The 24,771-nt window shown below is 30.0% G+C and overlaps 1 protein-coding gene across 2 annotated transcripts in view; it reads left to right on the forward strand.

The window, feature by feature from the left end:
- Positions 1-24,771, forward strand: part of SNF4Agamma (SNF4/AMP-activated protein kinase gamma subunit) — a 131,568-nt gene that overhangs the window by 6,624 nt on the left and 100,173 nt on the right. The window contains exon 1 of one of the 2 annotated variants that reach the window (XM_069132550.1): positions 21,272-21,363. The exons of the other annotated variant lie outside the window; for it this stretch is intronic. Within the exon in view, the coding sequence (XP_068988651.1) occupies positions 21,354-21,363 (10 nt within the window). The 5' untranslated portion in view covers positions 21,272-21,353. Of the gene's footprint in view, positions 1-21,271; positions 21,364-24,771 lie in introns of those variants that run through there. 2 annotated transcript variants of the gene reach the window in all.

Genomic DNA, 24,771 nt, shown 5'->3' on the forward strand with positions numbered 1-24,771 from the left:
CAATTTTATATGTTTCTTATTTTCTATTCATATATGACAAATTCGAATTCATTTGTGTCGGATCTGATAGGACAAATTGAACACAGGTCGGTGTCTTCTCTACGGATTCTCATGATTCTGAAGTTATGCATTTAATCCGATGATTGCGTCTCGTTTTAATTGGATTGGGTGAGGTATATTTTCTAACTCTCTATATCCTATTCCAGAAAGTTAGAATCCTAATCTTGTATATATAATTCATTTGTCAGTATTACTAATTTGCATATTTTATATTTGTGTTATATAATTTGCCATACTACAGGAATATTTTCCTTCCTTCCTTTTCTTTTACTTTCCTCCAGACAATTTACAGTTTATTCATAAGAACATTCGGTAAAACAAAAATAGTAGGCTCATATGTTATTTCTTTGTCTTTCATCGGAGAATATTGTCAGTGATAGGTATGCCATTACTAATTTCATGCATTCTTTTTTCAAATTATAGCAATACTTTGTTTTGATATCTGTGTGTCTTCTTCTTTCATTATTTTGAAGAAATATGCAGCGATATGAAACAATGTCCTTTTTTATATGCTTTATGTTCAAAGACAAACCTAGAATTAATATTTATATACCAATAAACATCGCTAACAAAACGATCAGAGCAGTTAAAGCACTCGAATTTTGAATACATACATATAGCAGTGGATAAAAGTTTAACGCGACTACTTTTCAGATAAATTATTGCGCTATATTATAGATAATAAATGACCAATAGTCTGCAATTGTTCGGATAATGTAAAAATTGTTATTAATGTAATAAAATTGTTCGAATTCCACTTTATTACACCTTTTTAATATTCGATTTATCAGAAACTAACACTTCTTCCAAATTTTGCAATGTCCAGTGCTTGTGTGCTTCAATGAAAGCAATTCCTAGCTTTCGATTTTTGCAACTGAGTGTTCTTCTGAAATACGCGCCCTTTGTGGCTAATATTATGAAGATACCTCCGAACGGCTTTTAGACAAATGTTCAGATTATTTTTATCACAAATTTCATTTTAGAAATCAGTGGCAGTTCGAAAATGATCTTTTTTGGATAAGAGGTGGATGCAGTAGCCTATCTTTACTGTAATCTTTTAATTGATCCCAATAGAAGCATATTTTTCTACATTTATAGATACCATACTTGCTTACAAACTGTCTCGGATCTTCCAACAATATTTGCTATATTTCAGCAAATGTCTTTTTCTTGTTGCGTAGTGATGTTACAATTTATACATCCTTTGGGCGTAGATTGCTGGCTGTATCCACGATTTTCATTTAAATTTGGTAATTATTATTATAAATTTAATATATCATGTTAAATAGACTTATTGTTGTTCGATTAATTTGAAGCACTACTGTGTTTGAATGTTCACCTTAAATTAATGTCAGCAGCAAATACGCTATCGAATCGTTTCATACTCATCTTGTCAAGTATTGTTCGCGTTTTGTAAGTCTCATGATCGTTCGTAGATAGAGTGTGAGTGTACATGTAATCGTAAGGACAACTCCGAACTGTTGGTTATTTAGTATTTATAATATGGTGTGATAATCTATCAGGAAGGTAGTTGTCTTAAACTTTTTTCACTACTATATGTATGTATATTGCACAGCAAATTTTGGTTTGTTACGTATTTAAGTTATGTAAATACATAGCAGTTGTTTACGGTAAACATATTTGTTGATAGATATAACCAAGTTTATATATGAACGAAAAATCTGAAATTTAAACTCGTTTATTTTTGAAACGTCAAAACTTTTATACCTTATACTACACTACAGCCTTTTCCCTTAAAATTGTATATATAATATGGTATATATGTAAATCAAATGGAGAAAAAAAATAGTTGTTAACTACTTTCAACTATAGTGTATTCTAATTCGTATTTATCTACTCAAATGTCTCCAACAATTTGATCAATCCGAAAACTGAAATTATGAAATAATAAGGGTGCTCTCATTCAACAACTAATTTACTTAGCTTATTGCAACTTTCCCGACTGTATAAAGTGTAAAGTGTACAAAGTATCGGGAAAGTTATTCAAGTTAGTCGATTTCCTGATTACATTTCAAACAATTACTCGGCATATTACTGGGCAAGGTGCATTGGAACATAATTTGACGGCACACTTACTCTACATTTCTCGTGGAAATAGTAATTTGGTATGGTTGTGTGTAATTAAGAACTCTATTGGCAATATATCAAGGATTACGCCGGAAGCGAATACGTAGCCATGCGCAACAGTACGATTAATTGCAAGGTCGAGCAGACACGATGGTTAATTAGTTGGTATTTTTGCAGAAGAAAGATGAACGTCAGTTATATTATATTGGGTGATGATGATGCACGTGACACTGTCTGCTCTGCCATGTATAGACAGAAACGCGTTCGTTACATTCGTGTCGCTTTTAACTTAAATTAAATTGGATTCGTTTTCATCTCACTATCGTATATCGCTCGTCATACGATCTTTTCCTCTCTTTCATTATTAGCATTATTCATTAAACAGCATTTACCTATATATAGCAGAGTTGTTTGATTAACGTTACGCTAAATTGGTAATAGAGTATCGCAGAGTGACTTACAAATTGCTGGAGACAATCGAGGCATTTTCTGTGCTATACGAAATCTAGATTTTAGATTCTAGATCATGTAACGGTGGGAATGAATCAAATTAAGTTACGGAGGTGAAAAGAATATTTTGACTTTGTTTAATACAGCGATGCTTCTTATGCATGTATTTCGATTCAATCTGCTAACTCGTAACTTGGATTATCAATTTCTTAGACATAATAATTTCTTTATTTAGGGATCCCGCATTTTCTCTATTTCTGCCGTAAATAAATTATATCATAGCTATATTTAGAAGAATTTTAAATCGACCTATTTCAAATTGATTCATCTTTATAACTTTCAATTTCATGATTATGCTGTAGATATTTATGCAAACTAGTTTTTTATCAACACATTTATAGGAACAGCAGAAATGCATCCTATATTCCATGCACTCTATGTTGTAGGCAAAAATTTGTTTCACTCATTAATGAGTATATTTTATATATTTTTAAGTATTATGTGCATTTCGTGTGTTCTGCAGCTTTCAGTTTCTCATAAATGCATATAAATCTGCAGTCTATTTATGATTGTAGAAATTTCGAGTTAAAGGATCCTCTGATTAGGGGATTGAATAGGGGTTTAAGGCTGAATATATACAAAGAAGTTTTAGTGTTTAATGCTGTGGAATATTTCATACTGTAGTACTTATAATTAATGTAACTACTATATTAGTATTCATTCATTAGTATTCATTGTTAGTAACGTTCTAGCTGCTTTAGTCAGTATATATGAAGACGGTTGACAAATTTTATATAATGCAATATTTCGATTAGTTTTATCTGTCAGAAAATAAATATAAGAAAAGATGTATCGTTAAAAAAATATTCAGATAACTTGTGTTACTTCGAACTAAAATTCATTTCACTTGCAGTGTTTTATTAATTGTTACATAATATTATTTTGATTATTTCCGTGTATTCCTATCTCTTTTTCATATTATATAAAATGTTATAACATGAAGCGATCAAAAGCGATGAAATATTATAATTATAATGATCAATTTTAAAAGATGTCAAAATTGGGATGCAATCGAATCGATATTTGTCCAAGTTGAAGATAAATAGTTTCAACTGTAGTCAATTAAATTTGACTCACAATGAAAAGAAAATTCTGACATTTCATATATATGGTAGTACAGATTGATGCCTCTCTATGTATGAAATTGTTTGAAACATATGTATGTGTAGTGTATCTACACACATTTACGGGTAACACATGTATGTATGTCTCTACTATTAGAGATGTTTAATGATGAAATACTTAGATAGAATAGACATTACAAATGACATAAGAAATAATATATGTATATACATATTTGCAAAAACTATTTCTGCATTAAGACCGGATAGATTGTGCAGTTTTTCTTCCGTTAGTTAAACGAAGCTAGAGAGATTTCTGATAATAAGTAATTTTTATATCTTAATTGTGAAACATTTTTCATATCTTTAATATATAATTTAATATTTAATATATAATATATATATATAACAATATAAAATAGTATATAATTATCTAGACATGTTTAATAACTTGTAACCTCATATAGTTTATTTTTATGAATATATTTTTTCGTCTTAGTAGATTAAAATATGGGATATTGTATTTAATTTTATTAACCGAAATACCATTTTTTGTATATTTCTATTTATATTTATTAATATTGTTACTTACCAACATATTATACACATACAACTTGTCAATATATTTATTATCAACTAACTCCATTACATAAAAAGTTGGATGAGTTTTATTTCTTTTTTACGACATTATATAAAATGAAACAAATTTCATCATAGTGATGTATGTTATATTTAAAAACAGTTACATCATCGTCAGGAGTAAAACTATAAAATTTTCGTAGAACAGGTTTCGTTAAACAAAAAATTGAAGATATGAAAAATACATATTTAAGTAAACTAACGTAAGAAGTTCCATATTTTATAGAGATTTTTATAATTTTTCTCTATTATTTTTGCTTCATTTCCGAAGAAAATCATATCTATCAAATAATTCCTTTGTCACGCATAAAGTAACAAAAACACGTATTTTGTAATCATGGAAGTGTGTCATTCTAAATGTTATATACGATACGACAATACGTCATCGCTTGACTTACATTAGGAATGTATTCAACAGTGTATTTCTTATCGAACAGTACGTGCCGTATGACGTACCTAGCTTCACTGATCTGTAAGTTTAACTGAGCAAATGTGAAGTCCCTAGTCTCTGGTCCCTAGATTTTAGGCTCTAGGACGAAAAAAGTGGCAGTAGAAGAGAAATTAGGCGTAGTGCCCTTTCAGGAACAATGTTGCATGATACTCTTACAATTAGAAGATGGCATGATCAACGATAGATGACATGCGTAAGCAGTAAGCAGTTGGCACCAGATCAAAGGGATAATGTCAGGCGTTCAAGGAGTCATCCGTCAGTAATAATTACAATATTTTTATTAGATGTTAATAAAAATACTGGATTTCCTAGATTACACTAATAAAAATAAGCCCAAACACGATATATTTGTAATTAAACAATTATTGAATTACGTAAACGATAGGACACGAAATTTTTAAGACGGTAAAGGTTACAATGGCTTTTCAAACATTATTTTCCTTAGCAAAATTGGAAACAAATGAAAAGAAATCTCATGATATGAGACGAATTCGGACCCAGGTCGTTCTAAATCCTAGACTCTACATTGTAGATTGCAGGCTGAGGCTGGATTACCCGAAAACCATAATTTGAAATAAGTTTTCCGTCAAGAAATAGCATACTAGGGTAAAATGGTGGAGATTTGAGCCTCGTGTCCCGCCGAGGTCTAAACCGTGTCTGTTTGCTCGGTCTGTGACGTCAGAGACTTCACTTTTTCTCGTTCGACTAATAAAAAAAAAAAAAAAGATTATGCAATATGATATTGCTATTATATATATTATAATACTAATTTGCAGATTAATTAGTAAATATTTCAACTGTTGTTATGTACATAATATATTCTAACAACTTCCGTCATTCATTAGATGCGAGTAGTCAAATCCAACACGTATAATCATTTTAAAATGTCTCTAATCGTACAGTTGCAAATTATGAGTTGTAATACAGAATTTTATAAATACGCATCTTTTGAACAATATATATATTGTATATGTCAGTACATTTAACTACTTTTTGCAAGTTGCATTTCCACTCTTATCATGTATTGCGTTCTTATCATTTCTAAATGATATATATTATCGTTACTGCATTTTTAAAATCAAATCTCGTATTCTTTGTAATTGAATGGAAAAGTTGATGCTAGAAAATTGTTCGATGATTATGCTTTTAACTTTTACTAAAAAAAACAAAGTTGCCACATTATACATACATATATTACCACTCAAAAGTATTCGAGTTTTTGCTTTTCTTCGACAGGATAATATTTAAAAAGCAATATTTTTCCTTTTGATCATTACAACTATGTATTGTAATATATTATGATGCGATAAAATAGATTTTTAAAACATAATATCCAATAAATGATTTATCATTGTCGAATTCGTATTGATCAAAGCTTGCGAAAATTTTGTTTGGAAAATTGTTTATTGTCGGCATGTGTAATTTTTCAACTGTGAATTAGACGGAAACTATTCTTTTAAATCGATACGAATATTATCCAAATCATTTTAAGTACATGGTGATATCTAAAATCGACGGGTACTGAATGTTAAATCAGGGATTTAATCCTTTTGCAATGTTATATATACTTATGCGGGATATTTCAACAGGTTATTAAACAATAAGTATGTTTTTTTCTTTTTGTATATCACATTAGAGCATTAATTTTAAGATACGCTAAGATTTAGTGTATTTTACTAAGATAAAAACAGTATTTTCTTCTCACAATGCAGAAATATTCGGCTCTATACGAATTACTGCAAACTTAATTTATGACGATTAACTACTTTCCTATTCGCTATTATTATTACCAAGATGCTATGATTGATAACTATCGAACAAGTAATGCTAAACAATTTAAATTTAAAATGTACAGAATGTACATACAAAAGTTTAAATTTAAAGAATGTGCAGAGTGTATAAGTACATTCGAAGCTTTAATATTAAAAATTTCTGCATAAATTTCGAATAAAATTTAGTAATATGCAGTCTGGATATCTAGAGCAGTTTTGTGATATTTTTACGAAAAAATGTAAAATAAAAAAGTTGTTAAAAAACATTATGGAAATAAGTATCCGCCTTTCCATGTCAAAAATAACGTTAAAGAAAGAAAGAAGAAAAGAGGAAAGAAGAATGACAGAGTTTGCCGATCAATCTAATACATACATTTATTGTTACCATTAATTCGTTAGTGTTCGAATACTTACGTCTATGACTTTTATGATATGATTATTTTATATTATACTATATATACATACATCTGTCTCTGTTGAATACGTTAGTGCCGGCACATTTCTCGCTTTATTTGACCAAAGTAAATCGTCTTGTTCTAAATTCTAAGTTCTAACGATGAGTAACAAAATGGTAGAAGAGGTGGTGTATAGTGTGTGGCAACTACGTTCCGCTGCTGCAGACATCGCGGCGACGCGACACGAAGGGGATATACCGTCTTTACCGACCGACTTGCCAAGGTGGCTTGCCACTTGCCATTGCCATCATCGTCATCCACGTCTTCGCAATATGTACTTTTCTTTGTTGTAGTAATTCATAATCGTTGGCGATGCATTATTTGCAAAAGCCCTTGGCAACGATTCTTCTCAGGAAATATAGCGTGATCGAGGGCAGTTGTGGAAGGTTGCTCGAGTTGACAGTAAATTCTTCGTTTGTTCTTCTTTTCCCTCCACGAGGATGAAAAAGTATCTGGCGTTTTTAATTTGTAATGCTGTACAATGTCATATTATTGTCTAACGTATGACCCGAAGGTTACATGCTTGTTATTCATTCCTTTTTGAGTCTTATTTTATACGATCGTTACTACATATCTATATATATATACATATATTATTGGAATTGCATTATATTACATAATTTATTTATAAATAGACTGCATATTTTTATATAAATTCATGCCTTTATAAGGATGCAATTAAAGAAATAGAACCTAAGTAGAAATTTGTTTCCCCCTTTAAATATTATAACTTTGTAAATTTTGTACATTTATTTAACCACTTAACTGGATGCACATGATTTTTTTTAATGTGGCTGATTATTTTGTTGTAGTTATGTGTTTCTATTTTATTGATTCAAGAGTTCTGTATCTCTTATATACTAAAATATCTATATATTTTACAAACTTCCTTTATTTGTTTCTTTATTATAAAAAAAATTGAATTATATTCACCGATAAATTGGAAAAAAAATTTGTAAGTTTCCTAAAGGATTGGATCTCCCATAAATGCATAACAAAATCAGTCTATTTACAATTATTATCAGCTTGTGTTCTTAATAAACAAAAAATTGTAATTAATTATAATTTTCTTTTTTGTGTGAAAGCAAAGATCGAAGTATAAAGAATTAATAATATATTTTTCAGTAGACAGAGTTTAGAATTTCGTAATTAATCTGCATAGGAACTTATTTGTGTAATTTTCCTTGATCGTGTAAATGTACAGTATTTTCAAAAGTTTTCTATTCTATTCTAGAAAAATTCTATGGTAATAAAATAAAATAAAGTAATTGAATTTGTATATTTCAATTTCTTAATTTTATTAATGCTAATCGTTACGGGAGAACGATTACGAAATCTCATGAGTAATCTCTGTCCTTACTCCGATTTTGTAATGTACCTCTTTCTCTCTTCATCTTTTTCGGTTTTTGTCTTGTACAACATATATATTTTCCAGGATTCTTGTCGCGAAGGTGCCAAAGATGAGGTCAGATGCACATATAAGAAAAGGTTCTAAGTAAACCTGTTGTAATCCTCGGCTCTCTTACATTTCGTATACTTCGCTGGTCTAAAAGTTGTTCAAGGTGTTTATTGTTATTGTGAGTTATTCTAACTCACCCGAGATCTCATCGTAAACCAACCAATTTAGTATCTACGAAACGCTCCTATCAATTATCGTTTGTTTTATTTTTGTATTCAGTACTCTTTATTATTCATTGATGTAATTTGTCACTGTATCTTGAATAACTATATGTATATGAATAGTTGATTTATTGTGAAACATGAATTTTATTTAAAAATATTTGCGATGATTATTCGTTTATTGAAAGTGGTAATTCATATTCCTATGTTTATGTATGTTTATATATATATATATATAATTGTTAATATATATATGTTACATGTATATTACATGTTGATATATATGTATAAATGTCATATTTTGCTCAATTCAAACTTGTGATAGTTATAAATGAATACAGAAGAAGAACATAATATATATATATATATATATATATATATATATATATATATAATTGTTAATATATATATGTTACATGTATGTTACATGTCGATATATATATATAAATTTATTTTAAGTCGCATCAACTGTCGGTGTTATTAGCGACTGGTTTTGGTACAATGGGTTTCTGTGACTGTGACTGTAAACGTGATCTGTGGTTTTAGATGGATTCCGAACCAATAGATTCAAATTTATTTACCGCGTTGAAATAAGCACTGTACGTACATAGTGCTGTAATACATACAATGTACAACACGAATAAATCTAGCTGCAGAGATTCCGGCCGAAAATCGATCGAGATTCGAACTCGCGAACCTTCGGTCACGAATCCGAGATCTAGCCCATCGAAACAGCGATCTTTAAACAATTTTATTATTTGCACATTTAAAATGATACAACAATTTTTAAATAAACAAAAGGATCTTCTATTTGGTTTTTACATTAAGTTTGTATTTTTTCTATTCTCCTGTACATTTAAAAAATATGAATTCTAATGTTTGCAATGTTCTTGATTCTTTACAAAGTCTTATGAATTTATCAACCATTTTTTAATTTTTTGGTTTCCATAAATTATTTACCTTTTCAACTACATATGTTATACCTATTAAGTACATATTTCTTTTTAGATATTGGATAGCATTAAAATAAAAAAATTATCTTATCGCGTTTAAGTAATATATTTTCCGTGATTTTCAGATGAAAAATCTGTAATGCCTTTTAATTAATTTATTCTACTTCGAATGGAGAACGGAAATATCGTATCACTGAACCAAAGGTTTGAAAACAAAGCCCAAAGTGATAAAAATTAAATTAAATTAAGTATATACATTCTATTTATTCTTTAGATCGGTGTCAACCATGTTGTTTTCGCAATATCAATTACGTTACACGTGTTGCACCGTGACAATTGAGTTTCAGTATCGTTCTAAGTCCCCTTTTCCTCTGCTATACTGTACATCTGAACCGATTAACTCGATGGCGCGTTTCATTTTTCTTACTTCGTTCCCAGTTAAATGCAACACGTTTATTATCTTTTTTCTGTATCTCTCTCTTCACAATTGCGAAACCGAGCCGCAATTCGATCGCTCATGTATTTGTATTCGAAAAGAAGCGAGTCACTTTCCGTGGAATTCCTTCTCGGGATGGGACTCTGTTCACTGGTTTCGTCTTCGACTTCGAGCATAATTGATGCGGGGCACGTGCTTTCAGCGTTTGTCACGTGGTTGATGGCAGATCACCAGTCGTAATTTTCCCGCGATTCGTGCAAGAATCGCATGATTTACCAACGTGGATTTATCATCCAGCGCTGACCGCATGATTAGATATTTCTCGGACGCGCATTTCTTCATTAATTGGTTTATTGTTCTACCGATGTTTTGAAACAATAAAGCACAATGGATTTCATATTTTTTATCGTCCTTCTATCTTTGATGCGTGTGTTCTTTTGATAGGAATGTTAAGCTAGATTGAAATGAGCACATAAGATATTTCTGTAATGTGTGGAAAGTGGATATTAAGATAAATTTAGTCTAATAGAAATATAAAACAAAATTAAATAGGTCAGAATATTTAACCAGTAACTGATTGTGGGCCAGGTTGAGAAATTTATAGATTAAATTAAAAAAAAAAAAATAAAGAAGGTAATATCGTGCGTTACCTTATTTAAAGACTAGTTAAGTAATGCATATTTGTATATAGGTTATCGTTATCAGATACTAATACATACTTACTTTATGATGAATATTTAGCAAATTACCAAAGTAAAAATTGTTGCTATCTGATACATAGACCATAGAGCCCGCTTTATCAGTTACAGAACGGAATTATTGGCAGTTTAAGTACTTTTGTAGGTATTTGGCTTGTACACTCAGTTGAAGATTATTATTGTTCTATTGAAAGTTTTTCACTTCTGGAAATTATCCTTTTAGGTATTATCGTTTATCAAGACTTCCATTAAAAGTTACAATATTGTTCGTATATTCCCACTATAGGTCAAACTATACCAATTATCTATATTAGGTTATTATTGATTGATTTATTGAATATTCTATTCTTTAAAATATTTAGATTGATATTGTTTGAAAAATTATCACGTTATTTGAAAGTTGTATAAAAGTGTTAGTATTCTTGTAAAAATATAAATTTTATATTGGAAAATATAATGTTTATTCCGCGAATATTTTTCTGTAATTAGCAATCGAAGTAAGCAAAACTGTATAGGCTGTATAAAAACTAATGTAAGTGTAAAAATCAAGAATAATTCTCAGTGGCTTCAATGCTACCTTCAATGACTGAGAAATGCATATATGTTATAAGTAAAATCAGTTTTATATACAATATATATGCAATATATGTACAATGATACATATATTATATATATACATGTGTGTAGAATTAATGAAATTTCAACATCGTTTCGCAAGCGAATGGTTGAGTTGTGAACTACGGTTTCTTTGTGACTTTTTATATGACTCATAATGAGTGGAATACGATGCAGTAAAAAAGTCCTTGAAAAAATCTTGAATTTCAAGGTCAAGGTCAAGGTCAAGGTCAAGGTCAATTTTGTTTTACAAATCTCCATCGGTTCGGAGGTGTAGAGTCCCGCTATGGTGGCTTTTATATTTACCTTTTGCACATAGATCCTGTACAAATGGATTTTCCGGTAAAAACATATCAAGATATTTTTATGTCACTTTGCTACGGATCGAAGCACCCTTTGCGTTTATTGAGAGTAATATTGGCACAAACACCTCGCGTCCTCTGTTAAATTTACGTCATATTTCGGTACTTTTCCAGACTCTAGAGAATGGAAAGTTTCCTTCCTTCATTGCTTGTAGTATTCATCGAAACGAAAGAGTGATCCCATTCCATGCATACACATTGAAATCGATACGTATTGTACAACCTTTTGGGATATTGTACCGAATATAAAATGTCACATTAAAAATTATAATTTCATTTGTTTATACCGATGAAAGATACCTTACTGACGTAATAGGATGTAATATGTTTTTTTCATAAGCATTCATAACATACCATTTGCAATATTGTGACACATTTGTTCTACTATACACATACATAATAGTAATATAACATGCACTTTAGATATTTTCTTTTATTTTCCATGTGTCTACAAATTGTCCATTTAATTTTATAATTTTTCTCCATATATGTATTTCTCAATATGTGCTTCTCAAGTAATTAAACTTTTGCACAAAGTCGTTGATCCTTGAGCGTAATTTAACATTTAATCCGTTTTATTTATTTCTCGCTTGTAAATATTTAGCTATTTAATTGTGGCTCTTTAAAAAGAATATCCCCAGAACCATAATTGATTAATGTCTTTCGTAAAAAACTATTTATTTTTAGACTTAATTTAATCCATTTAACTCGTTTCTCATTTGTAAGTATTCGGCTATTGTTCGATTTTCAAATAAAATATTTCCAGAACGAAAAGAAATAAATCATCGTCAGCATATTCTTTCATTTGTAACTTCATTACTATACACTTAACAAATATTTTTGCATTATTTTTACGTTATTTTTACATTATAGTGTTATCTTTCTTAAATATATATCACATATTAATTCCAAAAAGTAGTACCGAGTTAGGTTTGTTTCCCTCAAACATTTTCTGATATTTTTTAGGAATATAGACCGATAGCCGATAATAATCAATCAAAATGGTTAGCTTTATACTATGAAATATGATATAATTTTTAGAAGGCATATTTGATTTCTCGAAAAATCATGACTGACAATGAAATGAAATGAGCACCTATTTTTAATACCTGACGCTGTATAAGTTTCAAAACGGGCTATACAACAATAGCTGTTAGTTATAAACAATATCTTTTCCGTTTACGGAGTAGGTATTTTGTCGTTGTTTACCTGCACAAAGTGATTTTATCGTTCTCATAAAGAAACTCTTAATTTTCAAGATTAGTTATATCCTGAATATCCATCTCAGTTAGATAAAAGGGGACTATTTAGAATTAAAGAACTATTTAAACTAAGAATTGTACAAGAACTATTTACAATTTTAAATCTTGAATGTTTCAGAATCAATTGTCCTTATTTAAAGAAAATGGTAATGATTCTAGATCAATACGGTAGACGATTAATAACGGATTAATACAATGATGTATTATAAACTTCAATTATAAAAATAAAAGGAATAAAAAGTCACCATTTTTTATGCATTACTAAAGCAAAAGAATTTATATAAAAAAAGAACCTACTATTTATAGATAATACAGAACACGATAGAGCTTTCGCATCTACCTAATATTATCCTTCCTTCCCTTAATATTGAAGCAAAGAACGACAAGAGAGGATATTAAATGTAGAATATGATATTCCCCGATACCTGATATTAGATTATTAGATTATCTACATGCGCTTGCCAACTAACCAATTAACGACACTCACTTGACGACTGATGACGGACAGTAATAGTAATACAGTTCATTTAACATAAATACTCGGCTCGAGGTTTATTGATGGAACATTTTAATTGCTGACAAATTGCTTTCGTATCATGCCAAAAAATTCCGTCCAAAATAACTTCTAGTATGCCCATTATAATCCATATACCGGTTGCCAATCGATCGAAACATCTCTTTCGCGGCATGTGATATTATATGCATAAAGAAAAAAGTTATGTGTAATCATCTATGATGATGTATAAATTGTAGGAAGAACAATTATCATATCGCTTAGTTGCAACTGTAAACAAAACATTTTAGTGTTTTTGTTAACGATATAATATCTACGCTTTAAATGAATACAATAAATTATAGATTATTTAAAACAATAACAAACAAGCAAGAGTAGATATTACAGAAATCGTGTGTGCTATTTTTATGAAAATACTTGAATATCTGCGAAAAGTAAAGAATATAAAATATATGTAAGTATATGAAAACGGAAATATTTATTCGAAGAATATTTTCGTAAAAAGTAAACGAGTACATTATAATTAAGTATACACGTAATGTTTTTGATTAAGAGATATATTTCAAAAGAATCTCTGGAGTGAAATGAGTCAAAATTGATTCACATTAACACGATTTTCATTTAATTACTCCCAATGCCAATCCCATTAACCATATCAGACTATTTCATTCTTAAAATTAAATTTGCGCTTATTAGCAAGCAAAGCACGATCTAATCCACTAACGATTTCAAACAGAACTCATAAATCTTGGATAGGTCCTTAGCAGAAAATCGTTACGCCAGGATAACGAAAGATTGAACTATCATATCAGTCAGTTTTCATGGAAAGTTTGACCTTTTTCGTGAAGGAGGAGTTCGTGCATAAGTATAAAGATAGGTTTATAACGTGAAATAATAAAGCGTGTCATTCTCGTTGTTTAAGACTTAAGGTAGGTCGGAGGTTACCTCAAACGTGAGTTTATTACTATCAAAGAAACGTGCGACGTCAGTAGGCGTCAGCCTTGAATCAGCTGTTTGCTTTCAATGTTGACCAGTATTACTGCAACGCGTGTTCTACATATAAAACTTGTGTATTCAGTTGTTCAATCGTTTCTCCGGTATACATTATACATACACTATACATTAGTTGTTCGTATCTGCCTTGGATATTTCACACAACGATCTATAATACATACTTGTACAATACATGATACTTACATCTCTCGAGGAGAAATTCTTCGACGGAAAGGACGATGATTATAACGAAGAGTATGTAATAAAATTATTTATGGTGAAATAATTTATTTTATTTCTTATTTCAATCGCTTACAATTTTTAAATGTTTACATACTTTCCTCTTACGTACTGTGTACAATAAGCAAAAAGTTATGAAATTTTCTCCATATATTTCTTATTTTTAGGTTCTTGCAAGATGATAATAAAATTATATATATCAGTTTTTACAAATGCAAGACGACATCATTCAGAATCATTCAGAATTTCAAAGCAAATTTGACATAAGTCATTTTCCACTTTTTACGAGATAAGATTTAAAATTTAATACGCTGCACCATTGATCAAACTGATGTCACTAAAATTGTACTTTTATTGTACGGGTGTAGTATGTAAATATTGAAAGACGTTCAAATATTGTTTGTTTTAACAATTATATTCTTTATTAGATCTAATAGGGTTTTTTTTCAAAAATTAACAAAGATATACAATGTACACACTCAATGTCTTTTCTATGATCTTTATATATATTTAGTAAGCATTTTACATCGTTTAATGTACCGTAGTAACAGCATTTGTTTTCTCTCTCGACAATTACCTTATTGTCTGAGTACACGAGATTTTCCAATTATTCGTACTCGTTGACTTGGTGCACTAACCTTTATCGATTTCTCTTTCAGAAATATTTCCGCATTGGAGGACGATAATATTATGTTATAAATAGAAAGTTAAGTTAAGGGTCACCGGTGTTTCCTATCTGCTCGTCGATGATAGTCTATCCACAGGACTCAGGATTGCCTTTTATTATATGTCACCTTGTATAATACCAAGCCGTTGTGTTGGTTCGAATTATTTTTCTCGATGAATGTACATTCGTGTGTTTGCCATCTGATCAAAAAGATTGGATTGGTAACAGTTAACAGGTTTTAGTGGAAAAGAATATCGATTACGTCATACGTAAAACGGCGTAAGCTCATAAAATCAGTCAGAATCATAAATTTTTCTGTAACGACATCGATTCACTAATACCTTGCGTGTGTTACACCATTAAGTCTTGTTACGCATGAAAGAAAATAGATAATAATTTATATTTATTCACATTCGTTTATATGATTCGAACAAATACATTTCTTTTAGCATTATTTTTTTTATGTTTTTATACTAATTTTTTGACTCGAAGATTTCACTTTGAGTTTGCACGTTAGATTGAAATGCGCGCAACTCGTCGGATATTCTCGGAAAACACTCTGACATGAAACATACGGCATACTTTGAGTCATAGCTTATTGTGATCATCTCCATTTTTATTCCTTTTCCCACATCTTTTTTCGTCATCGTACGGTTAAATGATCGATACAGAACTATGACAGCAACAGTACGATAATGGAAGACTCGGTCGATATTTTGCACAGATAGACTTTTTTCTCCTGCCCTACTTTCTGCAAATGTTTCATGCAATTTTCTCTCTGACTGTACCACTCTGATTGAATATCTTTAGTCGTTTCTTTAATAACATACATGTTCCTTATGATTCATTGTAACATTTATTTTGTCGTTGTTTCGATATTAGGAAACAAATGTAATCAGTATTGTATGACTTAGTATCTAACATATCTAAATACAAACAATAGGTATATTCGTTTTATATTATAACTCTATAGATATGTTCTATACTGTATTTTACATTACAAGTCTATGTTAATTCCACATATTAATCTTCCTGTGATTTTTTAAATAGCTATATAAATTTAAAATATAAGAAATGTACATTTTTTTCTATTTTTGTTCGTTACATGAAATTAAAAGATAATAATCTTTAAAAATCCTGTTCTTATGGAAACTTTTACGAAGGATTGTACGTAATTACGAGTATGACAAATCCAAGATTTTGCTTCATTTTCTCTAATTAAAAAAGCAAAAATTCTCTAAGTTTTTCTGTTGTATCTTAGGCTAAAGTCTGTAAAATCAACATTTTAAAAATGAGTTTTTAGTACAAATGGAACTTAATAAAAGAAGAAAAATTAATTTTCTGAAATTTAATAATAAGAACTAATAATTTTCAAGAGCAAAAATGTCATAATTCGTAAAAAACGAAAGATTATAGTCCAGTATTGACTATTTATGTAATTAGTAGATTTATTGGTTTGAATGATTAATATTGTTAAAATAAAACACGTTTTATTCCAAATCTTATTTTTACATATATCGTAAGTGACATAATTAATATTTTCGTGGTCTGTGCATTCGACGTGTGCCTAGCCTTCACATTTGTTGTTGTAACATTGAAAACCTCAGCGGCTTGTCTCTGGGTCATTTTATTTTTAAGGAGTAGCTCCAAAATCATATTTAGTATGTTTCTCTCTGATCATTTTTCTTTATCTGCTTTGGAATTGAAGACATTTTTCTGCAGGAGAGGTACAAGAAAGATTAAATGAATTGATTAAATGAATTTAATTTCACTTGCCAATAGATTGAAGTTACAGATAAAAAAATGTAGTCTGTATTAGTTGACGGTAGTTGGTACTGGGCGACAGTTAAATGGTCGGTAGTAGACGACAAACATGTGGAAACGTTTTAGTTTATAATATATATAATACACAGAGAAAATTGCAAAACTAGGGCTGGTAATTACTCTTAATAGACTAGATATGGTGTACGTAATAAAAAAAACTATTTATTACCCGAAGAAAGATAAGTTCTAGAAAATAACTTTTATTCGGAATATCAACGTATACATTTAATGAATTTTTTTGTTCAAATAAAAGTGCTAATATCTAGTGAAAAAAGCCAGAACTGATTTTGGTCCGTACTGCACGATTCTCCTCTATGCATATGCATGTCTTGTACTAAAATTCTGTATTATATTATATTCTATGTTATAGTCTACGTATATTTATGAGTATATCATAATTATTTATTAATTTTATGTCAGTTCTCCTGAATTAAGATAACCTATTTGGCATTTTTTATTTTTCAAATTTTTCCGTATTTCTTTATCTTTTAAGCAAGGATATGTTATTAACTGTCACTAAATAATGATTAAACGTTTAGAACCGAACGAAGAAGAACAAATATGACACACACACAAAAAAAAGAATAATAAAATTTCAATTCTCTTCAATTTCAAAATATAAATATTTCAACTAAGGACTAAGGAAGACAGATACATATTATATACATATATTTATTTCTTTTGATTATCTCTACAAATGGCAACACAGATTTAAAATCTAACTGTCGTAGATTTTTTTCTATTTTTAATCATCATATATTATCTTTAATCAGTATTTTTTTTTTTTTTGAAACTTTTACGAACGATCATAGGAGTGTGATTGGTTTTTGCTTATTTTCTCTAACTAGAAAACACAAGTACGTTGTCAATAATGACAAGAGAACGGTAGTGTTCCTTGAACGCTTTCAAGAGATAGGAACCTTTCACTTGTTTCGTGCGTTCATTGCTGTTACATGACTACTAGCGCTTTCAGCGTTACTGTTATTGTTCTTGGCCGCTGGCACGCAACGCGAATGAACGTATCTGCAATAGCCAATATTTTTCTTTAACTACCGATAAAATTACATAATATATTTTCTCGCAAAGCTTCCGTGATAACGAGGTAACATCGATGCGCGATGTACGATGACTTTAACATGCTAAATGTTACATTAAAAATTTGCTACAGATTTGGCACTTTTTCCTAAAAAATATTCCAAACGATGTATATCGTGCGATAATGTGATTGAAATCAACAAGTATCAAAACTTGAAAATTCGATATTTTTTAAATTTGTATAATTTATATATACATATTTACACATACATACTTACGTACACTTTAATTGCAATGTACCTATATATGTGAACATACATTAGAATTTACATACTTTTGCTGGGAGAATGCGGTTGCATGTTCCCTTTTTACAAATTTTAACATTGAAAAAGTTTGAAAATGAAAAGAATCCATCGATTCAATTTATATCAATTTATATCATTTATATCATTATATATCAGCAATTTATATCATTAACTGGAAGAAATTGTGGTCAAAAATATTTTATATCGAATTTTGTTCTTGAAAAAAGTCTGTAATGTAAAAAACAAAATATATAGATTTGTATAAAAAGTAGGATTACTACGGATGTAAGTAAGGTCAGTAGATAATTTTTAAAAGAAAGATTCTAATTTTTAATTTGCAAGAGGACTCAATCTAAATTAGAAATTAACTATTTCTCAGGTGCAACTTACAATGATATTATAAACATCCGAACTGAAGAATATTATAAATATCGCATATCATTTTATGAAGATTTGTACATAATGTTAATTAAAAATTTAAAGTCTCTATCCAGTCCAGAATTTAAAGTCCAGAAATTCGTGGACAAAAAGTTAATTCCAAAATCTTTTCATTGCTAAAGTTTGTCGAAACAAAGAAAGTGACAGCAAGGTAAGCTTCACTAAAATTTACATTTTCTCTAGTGATTCAGACAAAATATAAAAATAACACATTTAACAATTCGAAAATACTTAAATACTTAAACAACGAATAATTTTCAGAAATAGCTATAAAAATACCGAATTGTACGTCAATTTAATTCTACAAAATTCATTTTTTGATTTAATTCATCGTTTTTCAATTATAGAAAAGGAACACTCGAATAATAGTATTAAGAACGATTTTAAGAGGCATTCAACCTGTTAGTGCATTCAAGAAATCGAAAAGTCCCTATATTCCTGATCCCTGATTCAATGTTTTCATTCGATTGCACAAAAGTCGTGTTTCGCATTTGTCTTCCACACTATACATGTAGCGTGTAGGTGTTCGTCATACGTGCTACGATTGCAAACACTCGTGACAAGGTGCACTCTTTCGATGTCTCATCCAACAATTCAACGTTAAAACGGCGATGCTCTAATCTGTACGTTCCACTGTTTATTCTACGAATGTTTGCACGAAAGAATAATGCAATTGCATTTCATGGATAGATCGAACTACAAAAAAAAAAAGAAAGGAAAAAAAGAAAAACGCGTCAAATTAGTTATTAGATGTGAAAACGTATAGTATATGCATACTCGATGGTTTGAATTGGAGAAGGTTCTAACATAATTATAGATAGGAAACTAATTTTTAATTGTATTTAAATTAATGAAACATAAATATTTCCATTATTTCTATTTGAGTGAATGTCGTCAGCGTATATAATAAGGAAGGAAAATAGAAAAAGGGAAATTAAGGTGGAGAACATAGAATTTTGAGATGTTTAGAGAGAGGGGGGGGGGAGTGAATCGGCGTGGAGCGCCCTAGCCCTGAAGGTGATAGAGTTTTACGTCACACTCTCATACGTGGGAAACAAGTACATATTCGCAAAACGAGTCTGGCGTGCTGCCAAACATCCGCATATGTTTCCGCGATATTTGTCTATCTATATCGCCGAGACTACTTTATTCTTGTCAAGATTATGTTAAACGGCTATGTATAACTCTATTCGTATTTTTGGTAAATTTCATCCTAGAACTCTTTCGTGGTAGAAAAACCAATTGAAACTCGTGATTATTTGAGTTAATAGTTGAATAGTTTAACTTGAATCAATAGAAATCAATACGTATCAATACGCTAACCAATCGTGTTTTATTCTCGTACTTTTATTTTGTTTCTGCTTGATCGAACTGATGTAGAATATTTTTGATTTAAAGTATTTATGGACACTCCCGATGAGTTATGATTCTGTTGTATTTATATTAATATACATACCAAGGAGAAAAGTTATTTATCTTATCCGTGTCATGTTTGCTTTACCGATATTATCTATTACTCTGCATATTAAATTCGGATGATAAAATTATTCCAGCGTTAATCTGATTCGAGGGGATTAGAGAACTGTCTATTTAAATTACTTTCTTTTTATTAATAAGACTAGCTATCCGCCCGCGATTTCGCTCGCACACTATTTGAATTTATGTTTATTATTCTCTGTTTGAACATCCTTAAATTTCACGTATTTAATTTTAGTGGACATAGAGACATGTGTATCCTGTAAAAAAAATTTTATCCACTTTTTATCTTTTTAGGGTCCCTATTTTCAAAAATTCTTGCTTATTCCATACCTATGTCATAAAAGAAGTACACTGTCCAATGTACACGTTTCTAGATACAACGATTTAAGCTGGGCGCTGATGAATAGGTCAGTTACCTTTGCATTATATATATACAGATAATGGGTGGTTTGAAGGTTTCGTAGTGGTTTGTCGATTAAAAAAAAATGTTCTGAAACGTTTTTACTAATTATCGATATCTCATCCATCTCACCGACTTCGATGTTTTTTTAATAAGTTGTAGATGACAACATTTTGGACAACATTTTCCTGTATACATATAAGTAACTTTCCGTTATGCCAAACGACCTTAGTTTCCAAGATATATGCAAAAAAGTGTCGGTATCAGTATAGTGAATTCTGCCTATAATTGTACCAGATACAATCACCTAATCTAAACGAAACCTAACTCTTATCTTTTGTTTATAGTTTATAGTATATATAAACGAGGATTAGTTTATACTATATGTAAACACTTGGATAGGTACGGGACGATTTTATTTCATATTTCACTAATTCCATCGATCTTTCGGGTGAAAGTCTCGTGCACAACTCCATATGCGGGGCTGTAAGAAATGTCTATTAGTTGTAACTTAATTAAAAATGTATATCATTAATGTATTAGTAATGTATTATTGGTTTGGATTAGCTTTTGTAATTCAGCCGGTAACGTTTGTGTAAAATAATAACAAATTAATTAATAACGAACGTCGCAAACGAACCGATCTTTTGATAGTTATGATACAAAGATAAAGAGATCGATGGCTGATGGATGTAAACAGATTATCAAGCGGCGAACGAAGTGAACGTGTCGGCTATGCTGTGACTGTGTTAGAGATATATGGGCAGGATTCAATGTGTAGTTGCAGTGTATAGTGCCAGTGTATCAATGTGTAGTATTCTGCGAATATCTTGGAAACTAGGACTGACTGACACGACGGCTACATGTATAAGAAAAAGTTGTTCAGAATCATGCTACTGACAACATATTAAAAAATTATCGAAATCAGTGAAGGACAGGGAGTAGCTTTGCAACACGTTCACCATTGTACATCGAGCGCTGTTTTTCTATGATAAAATATTCTGTTACATAGAACAGGAATAAATTAGAACAGTTTTCTGCTGCTTTCCTTTCTTTTTAGGGAAAGAAAATGATAAATTATTTCTCAATATCATTTCAAATATGACGCATGTACGTTGTCCTTTATCACGTTAACACGTAAACGTAAAAATATATAACACAACCCATGAAATTTTTTTTTTATTATTTAATTTGTACCTTACAATTTGTCCAGCTGGACATTCGGTACATTGCCCATGAAAATTGAAAGTTTTTGTGTGATTTTATAGTTGTGGGACACACTCGAGTATATATTTACTATTTTACATTTTACTATTTAAAACAAAAACGTTCACGTAATTATATATTATCAAATATATGTTACTGTATAAAAGATTACTATGTATAAGTTCTAAACTGTTTAAAATTGAAATTTGTAGGATTATTACAAATACTATAGTGCCATGATATTTATAAATTATAATATACATTAATAATAATTAAAAAGGGTAATTAATTATTACCAGCTCTAATTTATTGATGAATAAATTTCAATCTGAATTTTCCAAAAATTAGAAACGCTTTTATGTTATCGTAGGCCTATGTAATATAAAAGATGCGATACATTCAATATTTTTAAATTGTATTTTAGATTGTTCCTATAATCACTGTGATAGATGTAAGTATTTCACGTAATACTTTTCACTTTAAAAATCATTATGTCTTATTAATCATAGGATTCATTACAGTTTAAGATTACTTCATCGCAAGTTATGTATTTAAGATCGAATGCGACTGTTATCAAAGTTTGTTAATGTAACCTTATGTGTGATATATTCGATTTCGTCGAATGAGTTATCAGTTTATCGACGTTTGTTTGTGCGTAATAATTTTCTGAAAATTATATCAAGCATTACGTTCAAACTGATTTTGCTTCGTATTCGACCGCATTTCTTTCTTTATTTTGAATTTTCAGTTGATACGTGGGAGTACGGGAAAAGTTCATTGATAAAAATAATTGGTGGTGTAGCTATACGTAAGTCTTATTGCTTGTTACGCCACGCCGCGCCGCGTCGTGTCATATAGGTATATTACATACATACTGTGATTTACTTGCTTTTCCTAGCGGGTATGGTGAAGAACCAGGTTGCTATACAATGTACAATATGTATCTATAGTAAAACTTAGTATACAGACAAACGTTACCACGGTTACGAAATAGAGGGCGTACTTACCGCAATGCGCCAGTGACGTGTTCACAGATGCAATAAAGCGTCTTTTACTTCTTAAAAAAAGAAAAAAAAGCGAAAGGAAAAGGAAAATAATATTCGAAAAACAATTTTCGTAATTTGCACTTCGTTGGTAATTTCGACGTTAATCATTCTAATGTTCGAATTTAAATAGGTATATGTTAGGTTTATTCCGGTTCGGTAGACTGTTCGGAATTTTTCACGAAGAAAACCAAACCAGAGCTTACCAGCTTATTGCATTTAATCAATCAAGTTATTTGGGTCAACGGCCATTTTTGTTTCTTCCTCTAAGACTCTAGGCCTAAGGTTTCAAGTGGCAAACGTAGTTCTCGTTCAACACGTTTAACGAATAAAAATTATGACATAGTAAAAAAAGTAAAGCTGAATGATTTTTGAAAATCGCAGAGGTAAACGGGATTCGTTCCATCGAATCGCTGAATTAATGCTTTTTCTATTGGACGTTTGTTTTAATTTCAATCAATTGCGTATGCCAACGTTAATTTTTTTTTATTTGAACAAGTCAAAATTCGTTCAAAATATTGGTATATTCTTGAAACGAATTTTTATATAATTGTAATGTTCACTTGACTAACATAAAATGTATTAAAATGTACATAAATATACATAGGTATATAGTATGTGTCAAACTTTAGAAAATTAATAATTAATAATAATATTATTATTAGCTTACGGCTGTATATTTGATATACAACCTATTTTCAATTAAAATTCTGTAATATTTTTTTGTATGACTGTACCAGAAACAGATGCAAGTCCCTTAAGGAATCTTTCAGGATAGAGTATCTATAAAGCATTGTTGCTGCTGCCGTTGCTGTTGACCAATAAGAGGAAGCGCATGTATCTTATAAATTGTAAATGGTGGTTAAGATTTTATTCAGACGTTATCGCGATATTTCTTTTTTCTGTTTCTCGTTAAAACTTGCATAGAAGCATGATTCAAAACGCATGATCGATCAATTAGAAAATTTATATATCCTTTCGTATATTCCATTACGTTGCATTATGAACTCCAGTTCTTTTATTATTTGGGAACATTCGTCTGTTCTATTATTTTCGATTCTGACGTGATTATTTCCTACGTTACCTTGTATTGCGAATGTGAATGTTACGTTGTGAAAGGAAAAAAAATGGGAAGGAATATATTTCGTACACCATTCTGTATTTCGTACTTCTTTGGAAAGGAAAAAGATGAGAAGAAGAAAGAAAATATTTGTAGGTTTTAAGAATATTAATAAAAGGAATAATTATATTTACGTTCTACGAGGAGAGAATAAGTACAGATTAACACATCGACTTACGAGCATATTATTATACAATTAATCGATTGATAAGTTATTTTTAATTTTTTTCGGTGTCTTAGTAATTATCGCTTCGATTATAAATCGCATCGCGTTGAAAATCTGTTCCCCTGCCATTCTGGAAAATTACAAAAATGTCATGAATGATTTTTGTACGTTAGGAGAGTATTTAAGGAACGACGAAATAATCGCGCAATGAATAGCGAAGTAGATATATACCACATACAGTATACATCTTCATTAACTGCTTGGAGCAAAGTCTTTCATGTACCATAATGAGAACTTCTTTGGGGTCTACAGTCTTGAATTTTTAAGATAATTTTTCTTTATAATTTGTCGTTATTTTC

This window comes from Bombus flavifrons, chromosome 2 (genome assembly GCF_040668555.2).
Source record: "Bombus flavifrons isolate JBK064 chromosome 2, iyBomFlav1_principal, whole genome shotgun sequence".
Classification (NCBI taxonomy): domain Eukaryota; kingdom Metazoa; phylum Arthropoda; class Insecta; order Hymenoptera; family Apidae; genus Bombus; species Bombus flavifrons.